The sequence below is a fragment of the Condylostylus longicornis genome, unplaced genomic scaffold (assembly GCF_029603195.1).
Source record: "Condylostylus longicornis isolate FDR11 unplaced genomic scaffold, ASM2960319v2 ptg000048l, whole genome shotgun sequence".
NCBI lineage: Eukaryota > Metazoa > Arthropoda > Insecta > Diptera > Dolichopodidae > Condylostylus > Condylostylus longicornis.
Window position 1 is genome coordinate 18,801,687 of NW_026578017.1, and position 23,136 is coordinate 18,824,822.

The following is a 23,136-nucleotide window of genomic DNA, read 5'->3' on the forward strand; positions in this document are numbered from 1 at the left end:
ATTAGAACTAACAGAACATTGTACAACCCAACAGACCTAAGATTCCTTTCGTTATCCCTAACAGAAATCAGCGCTAACAAAAAGGGAGGTGCAATGGCCCCCGACACGAGCTGATGGATATGACAACTAAAAAAAATGGCAAAACCTTTATGAATAGTTAAAAAACATATGTATATTATATAAGATTGTATTCTTTAATTTGAATTTTAATTTAATTGATTGACAACTAACTGTTTCGTCTTTTTACATAAGACTTGTCGTGTTGCGGTGCATCAATTAAATATTTTTTAGTCCTTTTATGAAACACATTTAAAATATAACCCAGTTAAATTTTGACTTCTGACAATGAGCTTTTCTTTCGTTTGTAAAGCTAAGTAGTAGATGACTTATATATTTAAAAAGTTATAAGCTTCGGCGCTAATTTTGAAATAAATTGCTTCAAAAATAAGTGAATTATGTTTTGACAACGTTAAAGTGAATGTTAAAAAACTAAAATACATAAGTATTAAGATAATTTAAAAAATTAAATGATTTAATTTTTTTTAGTAACTGTCGCTTTTTGCATAAATTGAGATTTGAAAAGAGACTGTTAGCGCGAGTTTTATTTTGGATAGTTTCTAAGTTCTTTTATGCAAAGAGAATTTTTCTTACTAAAAGGAAGTTCAGTGAAAAGTACATAATCATGAACAGTCACGACGAGATATGAACAACTTTTGTATATTGTTTAAATGTTCCCCATCTTTTTTAAAGAAATTAAATTTGTTACAAAGTTAGTAAAATTGTAGATTTCTGAATTTTATGGTTTTTACCTTGCATTTTAAATTAAAGCTTAAAACATATAGCTTTAATTTTGTTGAAAAAAATAAAATTGAAAATTCTGTGTCTGGCATAAATCAGAGAATTGCTGCCAGGGTTGTGTTTGTAAATTGTAAATGCCGACTCGAAACTTAACTGCCAAATGTAAGTGTCAAAGTCATTTCCGCCAGAATTGTTAAAAGGTGAAGTTATTAATAAATCTAGCAAAGATTATTTAATATTTTAAAGAAAAAATAATTTATGTAAAATCAATAGAGTAATAAATTTGGAAAATTCAAAAGATTTAAAATTAAATACACATATTTACATGAATCGATGAGCGTAAAAAATAAAGAAAATTTGTGATTGAAATTTTGAGGTAGGTTTGTTGAAAAAAATTTGCTGTGAAAAAACAAAATGGTGGAAAATAGTTGATAAATCAATCTCATGAATATTGTTATATATGCGTCTCTTTCATTCCGCGCGGTAGTAAAAAAGAGTGTATGAGTTTATTGATATTTAAAATATAAAAATATGGAATATTGAAAAAAGTGAACTTCCACATTTATTATTTTTTTTTTTAATTTTTGCTAAGTTTGTTACTTGTTTATTTGTGCATTGATTTTTTAGTTAATTTAATTTTTGACTAGAACAAGGTATTAGAAGAATATATCGGGAACTAATGAAGTAAAATTTTATGACATTTTGGAAATAATATAACCCACAAAATTACTGATACTAAAAACTAAAAAAAATAATGACGCGAGGTTTGTTGTGAATTGAGGATCACTTTGTTATTTTGATAAGAAGTTAACGTTTTGTAAGGTTTGCGCCAAAATATACAATTCGTATACACATTCATCTGTAAAATAAAGAAAGCAAGATTTTATTCTTAAGTAAGTATTTATAGGCAATAATGTTTTGAGAAGAAAATTTTTCATAAGGTAGTTCAAATAATAGTTATATCTTGAATAATTTTAATCGTTACTGTTCCAAGTTTCTGTAAAAAATGTTCGAATTTCAAGACTATATGAGAGATATTGAGATAAAGCAAATTAAAAAAAAAAAACAAAATTAAAACTTTTGTTGTGGTATTAATAAAACAATAATATTTTAAACCTAATTTAAGGAATTCTTAAATAATATTCTACGAATTCTTTAAATTTTAAAAACCAAAAATTTTGTTCAATTTTAGATGCATCAAACATGAATCAAGGCAATTCAGCAGGAGGGGGGCAGCAAGGGTATAATCCGGCCCCTCCTGCTGTCTTAAACCGCAGATCAACTTCTTCAACAGTAATATCGTCGATATTATCATCGACAGCTTCAGCCTCAAATTCACATTTAGCAACCTTAACTTCTCAACAACAACTACAGCAACAGTCAAATCAACAACAACATCAACAACAGCAGTATCATTCTCCAATTATTCAAAGTGGATCTGCGGTACAAAACATTTTTAATCCAGCATTGTCGTCACAACAGCATATGACAACTTCAAGATATCCCAATATTCCAACAATTACAAATCAGCAACAAAAATTTGTGCAATCAATTAAAGGAGTGGTAACAGATAGTAAAAGAAATACGCCTTCAATTATAAATATTGGTCCAAATCAGTATCAACAAAAAGCGACCGGAAATAAAACGGTAGGATCAGATTTAAGTTTAAGTTATAGCAGTTACAGTTTATCTGCAAATAATTTGAATGTGATAACATCATTGGGAACACCTTCGACAGTGTCAAGTTGTGTTAATAATAATTCTTTGCAGCAGTATACAACTGATAATTTAGAACCAACATCAACACCCAAAAAAGTGAAACTAGATCATAGCACACAAGAATCTTCAGTAATAAATTCTAAAGCTAGTGTGACCACTGCAGCGAGTCATATAAATGTTGATTCTGCCGACATAAATGTATTGAAAAAACAAATTTTTGAACATTTAAATTTGAGATTAAAAAAGTCTAAAGAAAAGTAATGTCATAAAACAAGTCTTACGTACTTCATTTTTAATGATGTAAAAATTTCATTTTTATTTCTCTAGGTACTTTGAATATGTTGCCGAATTGTTTTTCCTTCAAAGTGGAGGTAATATGATGGAATATCCGGTCTGGAGGAAGAAACCAGCAACACCGCAATTTATTAATTTTAATAAATCATATCGCTTAGAAGGCTTCACGAATGATGATACGAATAATAAGATAGTAAGTTTATTACTTAACAAATTTAGTTTAGGGTTTTTTTAAATATTTAAATGATGATAACTTCAACTGAATTTTTAAACTGGTTCTATTTTTGAAACAGTTAAAAATATTTTTGATGTTCGCATTTTGCGAGGCATTTGTCTGATTTTTTATTTTTAATATGATTTAATAAGTAAAGAAATTTTAGTGTCAAATTTTGATTTTTAATTTTATTTAAATTTTAGAATCAGCAAGCGGTGCAACAGCAGACTAACTTAATCAAAACAATTCCGTTGTCTTTATCGACTGCATCATCATCAACAACTTCATCGATTTCGAATAATTTACCAGAAGGAGCTGAAATTAAGATACCCGCTGTAGGAGCAACACCAATTGCGCTATCAACACAATTACCAGCTGCTGTTGTTCAATTATCTCAACAAGGTAAAATGATTGCATTTATGGGATAATTTTATAAAACTTCTAAGTTCAATTGAGAAAAAAAAACCCGCACATTTTTAATTATAAGTTAAGGTCTTGAGTTTGTCATTAATTTATTTAATATGCAGGGAAACAAAATTTTAATCAATATTGTGTTTTGTATATTTACGTATAAAAAAATTGAACGTATGATTTTTTTTTTTATTTTTGTGCAATTTTTCATTTTACATTATTCATAATTCATAAATTTTAAAAAATCTTGCACTAACATAATCTGTTGGATTTTGGGTAATCTAATAGGTCATATACCCGGTAGACCTCAGGGAGGTCGGCACGGGATGGTGTTCGGTCAAATTCCAGTTCCACCTGCTGTAGGAAATACTTCTGTTCCGCTGGTGCCAGGTAGCACCTTCATTGATATTTACATGTGTTTTAAATTTTTTATTATTTTATTGATTGGTTTAAGTTTTTTGATTTGGTAATGGTCAAATATGAGAATTTGAAATTTCTTTCAATTAAATGTGCTTTTATGATTTTTTTGTTGCATATCTTTTCTTTTTTCAAAATTGTAGTCTTATTTAATTTTTTAATGCATCTCTGTGTATGAACACGTATAGAAATTTGAGTTTATTTCAATAAGATAAACAATAGTTAAACCGCGTTATATTTTGTGATGTTTTTTTGTAAGAAAACTGATCTAATGCGATTAAAGCAAATGAAATCTTTTCTCTTTTTGTAATTTATCGATAATCAAATTATATTTATTTTAAATGATTTTTGAATCTAGTAAATCTTAATTTCACTTAAAGTTATAACCTAATTATTTTTATATCTTAGAATGTGATTAAAACAAAGTTGTATATTTGAAATAAATAATGTCCCCAGCAAAATTGTATATACAGAGAGAAGATACTTCGGGTTAAAATAGTATTGTAAAAGCATTGCCAAGAAAGACTTTAATTTAATTATTGTATTGAAAATTGAAAAAAAAAAAATAGACTTACGATTAATAGGAAATTATAAATAACTTAATTATTAATAACATACATTTGATGGCAATTTACGTCATTATTTATATTTTTCATTTTGAAATTGGTTCATTTTCATAAACTTGCATGCATATAAAACAAATTGATGATTGTTTAAGATTTTTTTTTTATAATTAATTTTGAATGCTCCCAATATTTTGTAGAACAACTATCAGTTTTTTTTTGTGGAATAAGTTTTTCAAATAAAATTTATTGTATTATAATACTCTAATCCAGGTGGAAAGCCATTGGTTCCAGATGTTGTACCTGGTAATAGTAATATTGGAAATGTAAATGAAACACATCGAGGTTCTAACAGCCAAAATAATATTTCAACTGGTAATTTAGTAAATACGAGTAATCCAACAATATATGGGCCTGCTGTACCCCCAATTATTGGTGCCAATGCGAATTCAACATCAGCAAGTAATGCAAACTCCCAAGAATTTTCTGTCAAAGCAAAGCAGGAGGTGTATGTTATGCAAAGAATACAAGAATTGCAGCGCGAAGGTTTATGGACTGAAAAACGTTTACCTAAAATTCAAGAACCTTCAAGGACAAAAGCCCATTGGGACTATTTATTAGAAGAAATGGTATGGTTAGCCGCTGATTTTTCTCAAGAGAGGAAATGGAAGAAAAGTGCGGCGAAAAAATGCGCCCGTATGGTACAGAAATATTTTCAAGATAAAGCAAATGCTGCACAAAGAGCTGAAAAAGCTCAAGAATTACACTTAAAACGTGTTGCAGCCTTTATTGCACGTGAAGTAAAAATATTTTGGAGTAATGTTGAAAAGTTAGTTGAATATAAACATCATACAAAATTAGAGGAGAAAAGGAAAAAAGCTTTAGATCAACATTTAAGTTTTATTGTTGATCAGACTGAAAAATTTTCTCAACAATTAGCAGAAGGTATGAATAAGACGCTTCCTGAGAAGGATAGCGCTGAACAAAGTTTAACTTCAAGCCGCAGGTCTTCACCAAACCGAAAAGTTATTTCTGATGGTAATTTAAAACTTTTACTATTAAACATACTATTAAAAAATAAAATGATGACAAAATTTTAACTGAAAAATTTGTTATTTCTATTTTTGAATAACATTTTTTACTAAACGATGGTCGCATTTTGCGAGGCATTTGGCTGATTAAATCTTAAATTTTATATTATGAACACAATATTCGAAAAAGTGAATTATTAATTAAACCGTGTTTCTTTTCTTTTTTTAATAAATTAGATGAATTTCGTCCTGAAACAGGTTCGGAAGACGATGAGGAAACGATAGCCAAAGCTGAAGCGGAAGCTGAAAATGTGAAAGAAGAAATCGCGGCTTTACAAAAAGAATCTGAAATGGATTTAGATGATTTGATAAAGGGTCTTCCGGAAGATTATTTAAAAAATCGAAATAATATAAAAATAGAATCCGCTTCGAGCGATGATGAAGCGTCAGCAGACGAAGAATTCCAAGCTAGTGAAGAAGATAGCGATGATGTTGAAGATACAATTTTAGAACAAGAAAATGCTGAAAAGGACATTGACCACCAGCAAGAAATTGATGAGCTAAATGTAAATAACTGTCTATAAATTGAATTATTACAAATATAATATATTGTAATTTTTAGGCCGATAATGATTTAAGCATAGAAGAATTAATGGCAAAGTATGGAAAAAGAAGAAAAGTTGAAGTAAAAGAAGAGCTTGATTCAGATGATGTGCAAGAATGTGAGTGGTCTTAATTTATTGCCTTTTGATTTGACCTAATGTATATTTTTTATTAAAATTTTTCATTGAATTTTATAAAAGTTTTATACAAAATTTTGTTTGTACAAATTATGCAAGATTTGTAAAAATGCATAAGTATGAGCCTTCTCGTTAATTTTAGAAATGAGCATTACAATAATGCTTCTTCAATATTAATATTAATTTGATTCTACAAAGAGATTAGAAGCTATGGTTCTAATATGATAGAATAACATATCAAATCCCTTATAAAGTAAAATATCTTGTGATATGAAATACATATTGGGTACATACCTAAAGTGAGGCAAGTTATAAGGTAATTACCTTATAACTTGCCTCACTTTAGATATGTGACTTATAGTGCAGATGATGCAAGAAAAAAATTTTTGGTCATAGAAAAAATAAATTGTTAAAATGCATTCAATTTTCAACAAAACAAGAACAAATTGTTTCATTAAAATAATAATCATAAACAAGCAAATCACAGCGAAGATAATGAAAACTATTCTTATTTTTTAGCGCCGGATTCTGATAGCGCGGAAGAAACTGATGACGAATCCGAAGAAGATGATGTCGAAAAGGAAGACTCAAAAGTTGGTCTAAAAAGCTTATTGGATGATGAAAATAAAGATGTAAGTAAATTTAGAAAAAACGGGTTTAGATTGCACTGAAATCAATTTTTGTAACCATGTTAACTGCGCAAAAATTACGCTTGGGTGCATATATTAAATTCAGAATTTAATTTTTCAATTATTAAAATTTTACTGTGAAATTTTGAATATAAAAAATTCTGTACATGAAAGATGGATAAAATTTTATAAATATATTTGTAGAAGTCCACTTTTAACAGACAAATTGAATAAAATTATGTTCTTTTTTGTTTGATGTACTTGGTGGAATAAAAATTCCAATACTACCATATGAAGATTAGTTTTTATTATCTACCTGCTCATACTAGAGGTTTGGAAACATTATGTTCTAAATATATATTCTGAATTTAATCGCGAAACTTAAAAATTAGGAACAGCTACGTTAGAAAGAAATTTTAAATTTAGTTTTAGAAAATTTTAAAAATTAATTTGACTTATTTTATTTTATTAAAGATGATATTTACTTATTTTTTTAGGATTCGACAAATAAGGATAGTTTAATTAATGATGCCGCGGCTATAGCTGAAAGCATACAACCCAAGGGAAATACGTTGTCTTCAACTAATGTTGTAACACCAATTCCTTTTTTATTAAAACATACATTAAGAGAATATCAGGTAGGTTAATTTTTTTATTTAATGTATTTAAAGAATATAAATTTATATTTATATATCAGCATATTGGGCTTGATTGGTTAGTAACGATGCACGATCGAAAATTAAATGGAATTTTAGCTGATGAAATGGGTTTGGGTAAAACAATACAAACAATTGCTCTTCTAGCCCACTTGGCTTGTGTAAAAGGTAATTGGGGACCACATTTAATTGTAGTACCATCATCAGTTATGTTGAATTGGGAAATGGAATTCAAAAAATGGTGTCCTAGCTTTAAAATTTTAACGTACTATGGGTCACACAAAGAACGTAAACTTAAGCGTGTTGGATGGACAAAACCAAATGCTTTCCATGTTTGCATAACATCATATAAATTGGTCACACAAGATCAGCAGAGTTTTAGACGAAAGAAATGGAAATATTTGATCTTAGATGAGGCGCAGAACATAAAAAATTTTAAATCGCAAAGATGGCAGTTGTTGTTAAATTATTCAACAGAACAGTAAGTTTGTTTGTAATGGAATGAATAATTGCAACCACTTACTGTGGATTAATTATTTTAGGAGGCTATTATTAACTGGTACACCACTTCAGAATAATTTAATGGAACTGTGGTCCCTGATGCATTTTTTAATGCCGCATGTTTTTTCCTCACATAGGGAATTTAAGGAATGGTTTTCAAATCCGATGACAGGAATGATAGAAGGGAATTCGGAATACAATGAATCTATTATAAAACGTCTGCATAAGGTCTGTACCCTGTACGTAATAAGTAATGATTTGATTTTTTTTTTCCTTTTCTATCAATGTTTTTTAAATTACCTCTAATTTGATCACATTATTTTGAAATTCTTGTTGTATTAAAGTATAGTATTTTTATGCATTTGCTCTCTTGGACAATATTACATATCTCTTATAAATTTTTAGATATTAAAATACAATTTTAATAATACGATTTTACTAATATTGTCTTTGCAAGAATCTCAGTAAAAAAGTTTATAATATCTATGCTGAGGTTTATATAAATAGTATAGGCATACTATTTACTCATTTAGCCTTTATTATATTTATTTATGTTGATATTATGTACAATTTTACTAACAATATTTATTGTCTTGCTGACATTATATTAAGTTTTTCATAAACAAATTAGATACATAAAATTAATAGATATTAATATATGTGCAATTAATTTTAAACATTTAAAAGTTATTGAAATTCGGAAAAATATTCGTAAATTGTGCCCATAAAATTTAATTAATACTATAAATAAAATGTTGGCATAATTTTTCAAGATTTATATTTATATCTCATTCAAATATTTTAGGTATTAAGACCGTTCCTTCTGCGCCGATTGAAATCAGAAGTTGAGAAACAGATGCCTAGGAAATATGAGCATGTTATAATGTGTCGCTTATCCAAAAGGCAACGTTATTTATACGATGATTTTATGAGTCGTGCCAAAACGAGGGAAACTCTTGCATCAGGCAATCTTTTAAGTGTCATTAACGTTTTAATGCAATTAAGAAAAGTTTGTAATCATCCGAATCTTTTTGAAGTACGGCCAACTATATCACCATTTCAAATGGAAGCAATTATTCTTCGTATGCCAACGTTAGCATGTAACATGTTTGAATATGATCCATTTAAGCACATTGATTTAAGTTCGTTAAATCTTATATTGCTACAATTGGAATTATGCTTAACAGCGTATGTTTCGTATAAAGTACGAAAATTACAAGCACCAAAAAAATTAATTGAAGAAATTGACTCATTACCACCACCCCCACCAAAATGTCCTTCAGGGAAATATAGATTTCATATACGTGTTAAAAGTGCCAGTGTTCAAGAAAACTTAGTTAATCATCATAATAGTAGTAGTAGTAGTTATAGTTCAGGAGTTGCGGTTGGCACGAGTCCAGCTATGAAGACTGAAGGCAATAGATTAGTTCCAATACGCAATGCGTCAGGGGTTAAACTGAATCATAAATCTATTGTCACTAATCAAAATGTACGCATCCCAATATTGGCGAATATACAAAACGACTGGTCTCAGTATCACAAACCCAATGCTTCGTTAGTTTCAGCAGGACCTAGCAATGCGGTAGCATCAATAAATAGAGGGCAAATAGTATCAATATCTGCGAATACTCTTAGTAATATTAATACAAAGCATAATGTTAATTTTCATGTAAGCCATTCAAATAACAATAGTAGTAATAATATTAGTATATCTAGTGCAGTCCCGCAATATACACAAATAATTCAAACAAGTGCTGGGCGTCATATAGTTCTAACACCCAGCAGTAATGTTGGGCCAATACTATCTGGCGGTCAAAGAATTACAGTAGTTGGGAAGTCAAACATAAATGCCACCTCAACGAAATCTGTTCCAAATAGAATTCAAAATCAATATGTGTATCCTAGCAAGGTTGTTAAAAGTGAAAGTGATCAAAGTTTAGTTCAAGCGCTGGCGCAACAAATTCAAAGTACATCAAGTAGTGAAAATATTAGTAATAGTAATAAAGTAGCATCAACACCTTCAGTTAAAATTGAACCCACAGTTAAAGTAGAAACTGTGAAAGAAACAGTGGAAGATGATATAAAAAAAGACCCTGAATTTGCTATGAACGAAATTGAGCAAACAAGAAAAGAATTTAGATCAACTTCTTTATTTTTAATGGCTCGTTGCAATCAAAGGCGATGTGAAAGTATTCCTTTATATGGCGAAGACTGTCGAAACTCCATTTGTAAAGTATGTTTGCCTTGTCAATCGCCTGAATATTCAACATGGTTATCACGCAGTTTTACAAATTGTGCATTAACAAGTCAAGCACGTGGTAATTGGTCTTTAACAAAAATTTTGAAAACCTATGTTGAACGAACAGATGAAATGAGGAAGATGTTTGAAAATTTTGTAATATATGTTCCCGCAGTAGCAGCACCCAGACCTCATTTGATAGTTCAACATTTAAGTCCATCACAATTCAATGCAGAGAAAAATATGGAATTAACTTTGATTAAAGAAATATCCCCAAAACTAAATTTATTACATCCAATAATGTCGGCACAATGCACCCAATTTCCAGATCCTCGGCTAATACAATACGACTGTGGAAAATTGCAAACTTTAAATCATTTATTAAGGAAATTGAAAACAGAAGGACATCGCGTGTTGATATTTACTCAAATGACAAAGATGTTAGATGTTTTAGAAGCTTTTCTTAATTACCACGGGCATATATATTTGCGTTTGGATGGAACGACGAAAATAGAACAAAGACAAATACTAATGGAACGGTTCAACGGTGATAAAAGAATTTTTGTTTTTATATTATCTACGCGGTCAGGGGGAGTAGGCGTCAATTTGACCGGAGCGGATACTGTGATATTCTATGACTCAGATTGGAATCCTACAATGGATGCCCAAGCACAAGATCGCTGTCATCGTATAGGCCAGACAAGGGATGTCCACATATATAGACTGGTCAGCGAAAAAACTATTGAAGAAAATATATTAAAGAAAGCTAATCAAAAACGAATGTTAGGTGATTTAGCTATTGAAGGTGGGAACTTTACAACAGCTTATTTCAAGACATCTACCATACAGGATCTATTCCACGTTGAACAGGAAGAAGATGCGTCGACTCGTTTGGCAGAAATTCTTGAAAGAAAAAATAAATCTGTGGTTGAGACTGCATCTATTAGCGGTAGTAATATAATAGTAAACAGTGGAAATGGGGGAACTGTAAGTACTGGAAATGAAGATAAATCTACATTGGGTGCATTTGAAAGTGCGTTAGCTGCTGCTGAAGATGAACAAGATGTTGAAGCAGCAAAGACAGCGAAGGATGAAGCTGCAGCAGATTTGGCTGAGTTTGATGAAAATATTCAATTAGATGACAACTGTACAGAAAAACCAGAAATGAGTAAAGCTGATCAAGAACTAGAAAATTTGGTATCGCAGGTAAATTTTGTTATTTTTAACTAAAGCGTTTATATCTTAAGCGTAATTTTACTGTAAGCGTTTGATTATGATATATAATTTGTTGTTTAATAAATACAATAAAATTATTTGAATCTGACGCTAAATAAAATTATGATCAGACATAGTTCGTTATTTGCATTTATACGAATTATATCACTAGTCGTAAGACATTTAAACAAGTAAATGATAATTAAAACTAGTAACTCAGGATTTGTTTAAATTTTTGTAGTTAAGTCCTATTGAGAGATACGCTATGAAGTTTGTTGAAGAAACAGGTGGAGCATGGACAGCTGCCCAACTTCAAGCAGCGGAAGCTGAAATCGAACAGCAGAAACGAGAATGGGAAGCAAATAGATTAGCAGCTTTAGCTAAAGAAGAAGAAAATCGCAAAATAGAACTTGAAAATGATGTAATGCTTACATATAGCAGAGAGGATACTAGTGAACAGGTTAATATAAAAAATAAAAACAAAACTAATAATACTAATAAAAATTTAAGAACTTTAAATAAGAAAAAATTTACAATATCACAAACTAATAAGAATAAAAAAGTAGCTTTAATAAAGAAAGTGATTAGCAGTAAAAATAAAGAAAACAGGTTCACTAGTAATAATAAAGATAGCCCTAAAAGATTAAATAGAAACGCAAATGTGAAAAAACCTCGTAATTTAAATGAAAAAAACATTGGTAGGTCTAATAGATTTAGAGAAAATTGTAATAATAAAAATAAATCTACTGTTAAATCAGCAATTATAAACAAACATAAAATTAATTTAGATAGAAAAAAACAAATTTCAAAATCTAGATCAAAGTATTTAAAAACAGATTTTAATATAAATAAAAAAAGCAAGGATTTGAGCTCAAGTAAATCTAAGAAAGCAGGTGTAATTAAAAGTAAACCGTCACCTAAGAAATATAAACCTAAACCATTATCAAAAAGAAGCCCAAAAAAGCAAAGTACTGATGAATCTAGTAGTGAAAGTGATGAAGCAGAGCTTGACGAAGTTCATGAAGAAAAAACTAATAGTGATGATAGTGAGAACACAGCCGAAATTGATGATACTGAAAGCGAAAATAATGAAAGTCAGGGTGACGAAGAGGATTTGGAAAATCAATCGGTTAAAAATTATTCCAGTGTGTTGGAAAGTGAAGAAGGAAGTGAGGATGACTATACTGGTAAAGAAAATGAATCTGAGGAGGCAGAGGAAGATGATGAGGATGAAAGTGATAATACAAGTGTTGGAGAATGCAGCTTGGACGTGATGATGGATTCAACTACTAACGATGCGACTACGAACTCCAATAATTATAGATCCGACAATGATATAGAAACGGATGAAAGTGAACAGACTGATGAAAGTGATAATAGTGGTAACTATGAGGTTAAAAGAAGCCGACTTATAAAATCATCACCTAATAAGAAGAAACCTAAAAAGAAAATTATACAAAGAAATAAATTAGATATGAATAGTCCGCGTACAACCAGATCTCATGGTTCAGTTAAAATAAATTTATGGACACTCGATGTTAGCCCTATATTACCTGGACGTGGCTGTCAATCAAAGTCAAAAACGAGAAACTTACAAAAGAAAATTATTTTTAATGATAAAATAAAATCTACAGCCGAATTTTCAAATTTAAATTCTCGTGCATTACCAAAAAAAAAAATAAATGACACGAATAATGATTTAAGTGATCCTCAGTTAATACACAATAGAAGTGTACATTTTAAAAATAGTAATAATAAAAATGACAGTGTGGGAAATAATGATTGTAATCAAATTCAAAGTATTAAAGATGATTTATGTAATAGTAGTAATGAAAATGAAAAACAAAACAATAGTACCGCCACAGCAGTTTCTAACAATTTAAAAAATCAAACTCTAGATAAATGGTTAACAAAAACACCTCAAGTAGTATTAAATCGATTAACTGACATTGACACACCAAAACTATTTAAATCACAATTACAACCGAATCAAAAAGATTTAAGAATGACAAGACGGTGTTCTGTTTTGAAATCAAGTTTTGACAATTCAAAGACATGAATCCAATAATCTTGATATAATTGTTATGGGAAAGAAATTGGAATGTGATTGTAGTTGTTTTATTTTTTTAATTATTTTAGAAATTGATTAAAAAATGAAATAATTTTAACAAATAGAAAATGCTGATTGAACGAGAAAATGTTATTATTATTACAAAAAATCTTTATATAATTTCGTTCGTAAATTATTACATTTTCTCTAATGCAGATCAAATTAATTATCGAGTTTTTTCCTGAACAAATAATATAAATAGTTTTTTCTGTTTTTGTTTGTAATTCTTTTAATTTTTTTTTAGTATAATATACGTATACATATATATATATTGAATAGGATAAAAATTTAATATAAAAATTTCCTTTTTTGTAATATAAAATTTAAAATAGAAGGTAAAAAATTAATATATTATACAAATTGAATAAGTTTTAAAGTTCAAATAACAAGTTTTTCAAAATGAACATATTTTAATACATTTTAATTGTAGTTTTTATTTCCATATTATTGTTAATATTATATTTTTTATTATTCATAACTAAGTATTTATTAATTATTATAACTTTTGCTCTTGTTATGCATTTTATTTCGTATATACGTATGTTACTTATATTTATATAATTTACAAATACATACATCCAAAATTTATTTGGTCCACATTAAGAGAAATCAATAGCCTATTGAATAAATTAATATTGGACCGACGAATATGTATATTTAGCATATACATATATATATGTATAATATGTATAATTACTAATATCCTAATATAAATACATATACGTTAAATTTAAATTTATATTTGAGTTTTTGTAAAATGAAATGTGTGGTTAATAGAAAATAACAGATAGGTAAAATATACGTGCATAATCAATATCAATATTTACATTGATATATGTGTATGTGTATTAATTTAAATAAGAATAATATTTTATGTAAATATAATGAATTATTATAATATTAATTGTTTGGTGACAGAAAAGTATCGTTTTTCTCCATTTAAAAAAACTATAATTATAATTTTATTTGTATGCACACGTATATTGATAAAATGTCTATCAGTGGCAAATTTACAGTTAAAAATGATAAAATTGAATAATTTTAATTTTAGTCTCAATCACAAACATCTTGTATTTAAAAACAACCTGAGTTAAAGCACGTTACATTTAAGTATGTTTCTTTTTTTTACAATTATAATAGTTTTCCTTTTTAAATTAAAAATCATATCTTTCCCTTCTCTTCAGTTTAAATCATATTTTATTACAAAAGAATTAAGGAAAATAAACAAGAAAAAGTTTAAGACAAAATTATTTAAAGTTTTTTTAGACGCCTTATTATAATTGTACCTTGCTAACAATGTTCTAATAATTTCTCATTTTTTCTTTTTTAAAATATTAGCACAAGTATGTTATACATCATATGTATCTTTAAAATTCTTCCTTTGTATACATAACTGTATATACATATGTTCTTATATTTTGTATATACATGTATTTACTTATATATACTCATATATATATATGGATATTTCATATAATGATATAAGTAATGTAAAAATGTAATATCTATAATATGCCATGTATGTAGTTTTACACAATAAATTATTTATATAATTTTATTACATAAAACTATATGACATACTACAGATAGACTGTTACTATAGATATTTATTTACTGATTACGTATAATATTTATACATATGATAATTAACGTGAAATATTATCAAAATTTCTTAACATTTTTTTTAATATACATATAGTTTGTTACATAATTATGCATGCTAAACTAAACAAAAGTCAAAATACTGAATTTGAAAAAACAAAATATTGGCTACAAATACATTTTTTCTAATTAATCTATTATTATAAATTATATTTATTGCACAAGATTTCAAATAGATAATATGTCAACAAATCTTATCTATTTAATCTTACCATCATGATGTTTAATATTTCATATAATATATATTATGTACTTGTATCAGAAGAAGATCTGTTGAAATATAATGAAATAGTTTTGTTTTAAGTATGTATAGAGTAATTTAAAAACATATAGAAACTACAATTTACTATGTATAACTTATGTATGTATATAATTTATATGTGTATATACGTATTAGAGAGCATATAATTTTTGTTTTGCAAAATAATACTTGAATTTTTTAAGTATTTAAGCATTTTTCTTATTTTTTCCCAAATTGATTTAATATTTATATTTCAATCACATTCCATTTGTTATTTTTATATTACACACCAAATTTTCTTTCTGAAAACAATTTTACTTATACATACATATATGTACATACATATGTATATATAAATAGTAAAAGAAATTTTTGATTAGATTTTGATTAAAGGACTTTTAATTTTTATAAATTTAGCTGGGGGAATTTTGGTGCTACAAACAAGCATATAATAATACAGAAAAGAAGTTTTTTTTTGCGGCAGTTTGCTTTATGTGGTATTTAATTTAAATATTCAAATCAAATTCTTTGTATTTGCATTTTATTCAAATATTCATGAGACAGAAATTATCAAGAAACAACAATAATAATTAATTAATGATTTGAAATATTTGTTGACAACAACAAATTTTTTTCCAAATTCTAATTCTTTTGAACTATATTCAATCTTGCATACATATATGTATATGTGTACATATTTTCTTTTGGAAATTATTTTTCGAAATGTTTTTCTTAATTTTTAATTAACCATATTATGTAACATTTTCTCAGAAGAAATTACATTTTTGTAATTTAAAATTTTCTATAATTCAGGTTACTTTAATATAAATTTTTTTTTTCTTTTTGATACTTATTACCTTCTATTACGTACCACACATTCATTTTAGAGTAAAAAATTTGGTTACATTTTTTCGTTTAAATAGCTAAGTATATAATCCTTAGTTTGTAAGTTAGAGTAACAAATTTATAATTAAATATATAAAGATATTAAGAATTATCTATCATAATTTAACAATACATATTAAATGAAACTTAAAAGTAATTCAAAATTAATAAGAATAAGAAAGAAAGTAAACAAAAATAAAAACAAACTTATAAAAATAAAATAAAAAAACAATAAAATATTTTTCCTTGCTGAATTAAAAAAAAATAGTTGTGTTGTTTTATTTATTGTATAGTTTTAATAGTAATATAAAACGTTTGGAATGACATTTTAAAATTTTTTAATTCATTATTGCAGAGAAAAAAAAGACACAAAAAATTTTTTTTTCAAATCAAAATTTATCTGTTTTGGTGTGCGATTCGTATAAAAAAAAATAATTTAATTTTTAATTTTAACATGAAAATTACAAAATCAATAAATAGTAAAAATGAAAACAAAAAATAAATGAACAATAAAAACTTGCTTCTGTGTTTTTATAACTATATTCATTTTAATGTTGAATATTGATTTGATTTTTTTAATTTTTTTTTAATAAAATTGTTAAAAATTAGCTCGCTTTTTTTGATAATAATAAAGTTTGGTAATGGCATAGGATTTTATATCGAAATCATTTTTTTATTTATTATTTTATAATTAAATTTGTTTGTTTTCCCAATTCCATTGTAATATCATGATAATTATATTTAAGAAAGTTGGTTTTTTTTCTCTTTGCTACACGAAAAAAAAAAATAATTTAGTAAGAATTAATTTCGTAAAAATTAAAACATTTTTATTGGGCACCAAAACAGCCTTTTTAATTTGCCATTTCCAAACGATTTTTAAAAGTATTTTATTACTATAATAAACTTTAAGTTCAATAAGTTAAAAGAAACTATATACAAGAATATAGAACAACACAGCTGCAAGGATTTCCTGTTATTTTATAGAAATTTGGTTTTAAAATTTTGTAACGTTAAAATATGTAAATTGACAGTTTGAGTTTTTTTTTTATTGACAAAGAATTATAAATAGTCAATATTTGTACACCTTTTTGATAAATTTTTGTTTTTGATAATATATTTAGAATTTTTGTGTCTTTTTTTATTTTTAGTTCTGGTTTTTGGATAGTTCTATGGATGAAATGGAGGTAAGTTTTCTTTTTCTATTATTTAAACACAAATTTAAAATTTCATATATTTCTAAATTTCCATTATTTAAAAATATATTTTTTTTTTATGATATCAAAACTTAAATTTGTTTGTAGCCTTAAAAACGAGGGTATGCAGTTTTATTTGAATTACGGCACTTACATTTTCAGTCAGCCTTATTTCAGTAATTATTTTTAAATCAGAAATTTAATTTTGGGTTAGATATGTATACTATTTTTGCAAGATTATTTAGATATTATACAAATAATTGAATTTTCTTGACGCGGTTAAAAAGTAAAATTTCCAATGAATTACAGTCCAAAATGTACATTGAAAGTTCGACATTGTACCCTATTCTAAAATATATCGAATACGCAGTTGAAATGTAAATCAAAAGCAGTAAGCGAAATGTAAATCAATTGTCGAAAATATTCGTTAACAATTTTTCCCTAAATATTTTCCAAAAAAAGTTAAAATCAAAACTTTGAGTTTAACTATCTTAGTAAGGAACAAATTGAAAATGACTATTGAAGTAATCAAATTATTCAATATCCATGAATATATAATTTGAATAGCCGCCTAATCATCATGTATTTTGATTTGTGTTTTTTTCTCAAATTATCAATTGAACTTGTCACCTTTAAAAACAAAGTAAAAGAATGGTGATTAAGGAAAAATGGAAAAATTTGAAAAGAAACTGCAAAAATTTTCCACTTTTTTTTTTTTCCTTAAAAATATGTATATCGATGTGGTACATATTAGATTATTAAGTCTGAACAAGAGGCAAAGAGAAGAGGTTTTTTGATAGAATAGTATTTTTATGTTAAGATTTAATCCAAATTTCACTATCTCAATCAAATAAAAAATATCAATTTAAATAACATTATTTATATATAACATACTTATGTAACATATATAAAATGAATTTTAAAATTATACGTAATATTCATTAATATAACAAAAATAATAAATGATGTGTATGTATTTCCAATAATTTTATTTGATTAATTTACTTTCTAGCTATGGTGTCCTCCAACACCTCCAACAGATGATAATGACATTTACATCGATTATGCTCTGGCATTTTTATATGAAATTGATATTATGCCGGAGTCGCATTTACCACCGGTTTACGTTAAGAAAGATTATAAAAGATCGCGTTCAGATGCAGGTTTCTTAGTTGATAATCGCAGACCACATAAAATTCGAAAAGAAGATAATTATTATGCGCCGAGATCTTTATTTGATCGACCGACGCCAGCTATCGCTAAAATACGACGAGATTTAAAGTTGCAACGATATCGCGGTTCATTTAAACCAATAATACAAATACCATCATGGAAACAGCCAGTGCCAATAAAACCATTAGTGGAACCAGAAGGAATGGCTGAATGGTGTATTTATGAAGATGTTTCTATATTGCATGTTTTACAAAATATTCAAGGTTTACCATTAAATTTATTAGTGCTTTCACCGGGTCATACACCTAATTGGGATTTAGTTGCCGAAATTGTCAATTTTTATTCAAGAACATATCGTTCTCCTAAACAATGTAGGTGGCGATATGAGGCCGTAATTGTTCCACGAGAAGAGGGTAAATTGTTAGAAAGTCCTAAAAAACAGAAGAAGATTAAAACTGTTTTGAAGGCAGCTAACAAAGGGGGTGTGAAATCTCTTAGGACTTCGCAGCTCTATGTCAGTGATAATAACGTTTCATTTACGAAACTTATTAAATTAAAATTTGATAATTTAAAGGCCGCGTACTTAAAAAAAGCACCGCCTCCAAAGCAGGTTTTTGGAATCCCAAGTCAAAAAAATTCGCAAAAACATGCGTCAGTGCTACAGGAATTTGGCATTGTAAATTATGATTTACCATTAAATCCCCTTGATATTGCGCTAAGAAAAGCAGAGAAGTTAAAAGAAAAACAACGTGGTGCTATTGCTTTACCCCCTCCAACTGTTGTGCAATCAATCAGTCAACATGAAATTATTCAACAACAACAACAACAACAGCAACAACAACAGCAACAACAGCAACAACAACAGCAACAACAACAGCAACAACAACATCAACAACAACATCAACAACAACAACAACATCAACAACAACAACAACAACAGCAACAACAGCAGCAACAACAACAATCACAACAACATCAACATTCACATCCACATCAGCATTCTCATCAACATGCACATCAACATCAGCAACAGCATCAACATCAACATCAGCATCAACTTCAACATCAACCGCAACAAACGCAGCATCAGATAACAGTTCAGCAACAATCACAACAAGTTGAACAACCACCTCCACCGAGCATAGCTCAGGCACATCATCAACAAACGACCACTGCTATTGTTGTACAACAAAGTCCTCAAATCGGTAGTCAATCAGGGTTGCAACAAGTGACACAAATAATGCAAGCAACACCAATTCAAACATCACGATCAACTGGACAAGGAAGTATACAGGTTCATCAGCCACAAATTGTAAAAGCTATAGTGACGCCGTCATCTGGAATAATGACCAGTAGCGCCACTCAAGTGCAGCAGATTAATCAAACAACCGCCCAACAGATTCAATTACAACAAACTCAGGGTCAACTGCAAACTAGTGGTAATTTAGTAACTCCATCTTCGGTTTCTGTAGTGTTAACAACTCCGGTCTCAGCTCCAATAACTTCCCAAACAGCCCAAATAGTTTCAATTCAACCACAAAATAGTACATCAACATCAACAATAATCACACAGGCTCAGAACGCATCAATTGTTCAGACACTTCCGTCACAAAGTTTACCTCAAGTTGTTTCAGTGTCACAGTTAGCTACGGTTGGAACGGTTCTTACAACCTCAGCCGGATTGCATCCAAACGCCACTGTTGCTACTTTAAATGCAGGCACTTTACGAGCGCAAAGAATTGTGCAAGGAGGTCAAATACAAGAAGTTGTTTTGCAACAACGTCCTAATAACCAAAGTCCAACTATAGTATCAATGAGTGGAATTACTAACCAAGGAGTCACTCAGGCTCAATTTCAGGCTGCCCAATTACGCTTGTCTATGGCTGGATCCCAACCAGTTACGGGTGTTGTTGCTAAAGGAATTTCCTTGCAACAAGCTGGGAAATTAACGAGTCAGTCAACTCCTATTCAGCTATATCGACAACAGCAATTGCGACAGCAACTTAAAGTTCTTCAAACTTCCCCAGCTCAAACAGGTCAAACAACGGCTGCGGTTGTTCAGACTGCTGGTGGACAAACGGCTTTAGTCAACGCTTCCACAGGCGCTATAATACAAGGAGGGATCGTACCCGCACAAACTGTACAGGTTCAAGGACAGAAAGTTTCGGTTGCGACAGTAACTGCTGCAAGTGCTAACGCAGGAGCTGGCACTTCAATAACAACAGTGCAAGTGGCAGGTGGAACTCAAGGTCGCACTCAATTTATAAAGCAGGTGGCGTCAGGTACAAAGCAAACTGTTACAAGACCGGTAACTGATAGTGAAATGTTACTTGTTAAGAGACAATTAATTGGAGCTCAACAAAAAACGCAAGTTATACCACAAACGCAAATATTTACACCAGCGAATGTACAAGTCCAACAACCAGGTACGTCAGGACAACAACCGATTGCCACGCTAGTGAAAACTTCAAGTGGCACTGTAACAGCTGCTGCTGGTACAGTTGGAATGGCATTGTCACAAATAAAACCTGGAGGTCAAATAAAAGTTACTATGGCAAATCAAAATCAGGTTCGCCAGTTGCAGTTTCAGCAACAATTAATAGCTCAACAAAGAAAAGGTGGAAAAATGACTCAAATAGCACAAGTTCAACCAAAAGCAGGTGGAGTTCCAGCGCAATTGATAGTACAAAGTCAAAAAAATTTACCAGGATCAATGACAGTTCAACAATTGATAAGTAGACAACCTGGAACAATAGCCGCTACCGGACCTATTCTGCATATGGGGAAAACTAGTGTTGGACGCGTTATTCCAGTTTCAGTGGCCTCACAGCCAAACGCGAGGCAAACTATACAGGTACATATTAAAAAATCATATTAAAGACTAAAAGCAAAATAGAATTTAAATTTTTTTCTTTTTTTAGGTTGTTTCAGCTTCACCTGCACAAATTCGAGCTCACGTAGCCAATGCAGCGAATCAAGGTATAGCTACTGGTACAATTAAAGTCGCTGGAGCTAATCAAGTCCAAACACAACAAGCCTTGATAAATGCATTACAGTCACAACAGGGGCCAAAAACCGCAAGTCCTGTTCGCTTGCAAACAGCGACTGGGTCTCTTGTAACCGTCACTGTGCAACAGCCAGGTGGAAGTAGTCAAGTTCAAACTAATTCTGCTGCTTCTGTCTTAGATCAGCAGTCACAACAACAAACTCAACAGCAACAACAAGGAACGATACAACAAATACCTCCAATTCAACAAGGTCAACAAATATCGCAACAACCCTCACAACAGCAACAACAGTTGCACCAACAACAACAACAATCACAAACCCAACAGCAACAGCAATCTCAACAAGTAAGAACGTTAATGAAAAAAAAAATAATGTCAATCCGTAATAATGATATTAAAGATCAATAAACAGTATCCTTTCAAGAATACAACATTTTTGAAATATGTAATATGAAATATTGTATACTCATGTTTAGTGGTAGACTATACAATGATATAAAAGAACACATTCCATATATGAAATTTTCGACAATTAAATAAAATTTTTCTCAAATTTTACTTTGTCAGTAATTTTGTGTACATATATATAACATTATGTGGAAAATATGTATAAAAACTTTTTCACATTAAGAAATTTGAAGAAAATTTTTGTTTTAATGAGAAAAATAGTATCTGTTTTTGTATATTAAATATGTTCTTTTATGTAATATCATTTACTCTACAATTTCAACAATGAACTTCAATGAATGAAATAATATACAGTAGTGTTTTAATTTTGTAAACTATTAAAAAAAGTTTGATTCAAAAAAATAACTTCAAAAGTGTACAATAATTATTTATTCAATACATTTGAGGTTTTTTTTTTGGAATAAATTCTTCCAAGTCATCTATAGAATTATTTAAGCAATACTGTAAGTTATTGAAGAAATCACAATAAGCAAGCAATTAACATATTACAGTAATTATAAACTTCATTAATAATGTAGGATCAAAGTAATTTAAAAATACGTCATTTTTTTTCTTTTATTTAATAATTTTCCATCGAAAACAATTTTTAACAAAACGTAAATTTAAAATTTTTTATATTATTAATTTCATTCAACAACCTCTCTTTTACTTAAAGACCCTGAATGCGTTACGCTGAGTTATGTTACATAAACATAAAGTATGTTACATGATGTTACATAAGCACTGAGTTTTGATTAGAATCTTTCTCACTCTTATGCTATTGATATTTTATAAATATGTATTAGAATTCAGTGAGATTTTAGAAAGTTATATATGCATACCGTTATTAAAATTAGATTTATACATTTTTATTAGTAATATTATGTTTTGTCAGATTACTTATAAAACGGATTTTACTAGGTAAATATACCTAATTATATTATATTAAAAAAAACACAAAGAAGGAAAGGTTTAAATCAAAATTTATTG

The 23,136-nt window shown here is 28.7% G+C and overlaps 1 protein-coding gene and 2 non-coding genes across 6 annotated transcripts; all 3 read left to right on the plus strand.

The window, feature by feature from the left end:
* Positions 1 to 999: 999 nt before the first annotated feature.
* Positions 1,000 to 22,442, plus strand: LOC129611207 (helicase domino). Of its 4 annotated transcripts, none has more exons than XM_055524200.1 (17): positions 1,000 to 1,174; positions 1,991 to 2,445; positions 2,569 to 2,774; positions 2,845 to 3,004; positions 3,229 to 3,427; positions 4,690 to 5,454; positions 5,685 to 6,013; positions 6,070 to 6,169; positions 6,707 to 6,819; positions 7,314 to 7,454; positions 7,514 to 7,953; positions 8,015 to 8,201; positions 8,779 to 11,418; positions 11,669 to 11,887; positions 17,474 to 17,509; positions 18,531 to 21,545; positions 21,613 to 22,442. In XM_055524200.1, the coding sequence occupies exons 2-17, from the start codon at positions 2,002 to 2,004 to the stop codon at positions 22,105 to 22,107; spliced, it is 9,489 nt and encodes a 3,162-aa protein (XP_055380175.1). In that variant the 5' UTR covers positions 1,000 to 1,174; positions 1,991 to 2,001; the 3' UTR covers positions 22,108 to 22,442. The 4 variants fall into 4 exon arrangements, with proteins under 4 accessions (XP_055380175.1, XP_055380176.1, XP_055380172.1 ...); XM_055524201.1 differs by having other exon boundaries at positions 2,572 to 2,774; XM_055524197.1 differs by having other exon boundaries at positions 1,991 to 2,774.
* On the plus strand, positions 3,049 to 3,156 carry LOC129611265 (small nucleolar RNA Me28S-Am2589). Its single transcript, XR_008697153.1, has one exon. It is a non-coding gene; the product is annotated as a small nucleolar RNA Me28S-Am2589 (small nucleolar RNA).
* Positions 5,493 to 5,601, plus strand: LOC129611264 (small nucleolar RNA Me28S-Am2589). Its single transcript, XR_008697152.1, has one exon. It is a non-coding gene; the product is annotated as a small nucleolar RNA Me28S-Am2589 (small nucleolar RNA).
* Positions 22,443 to 23,136: the final 694 nt, after the last annotated feature.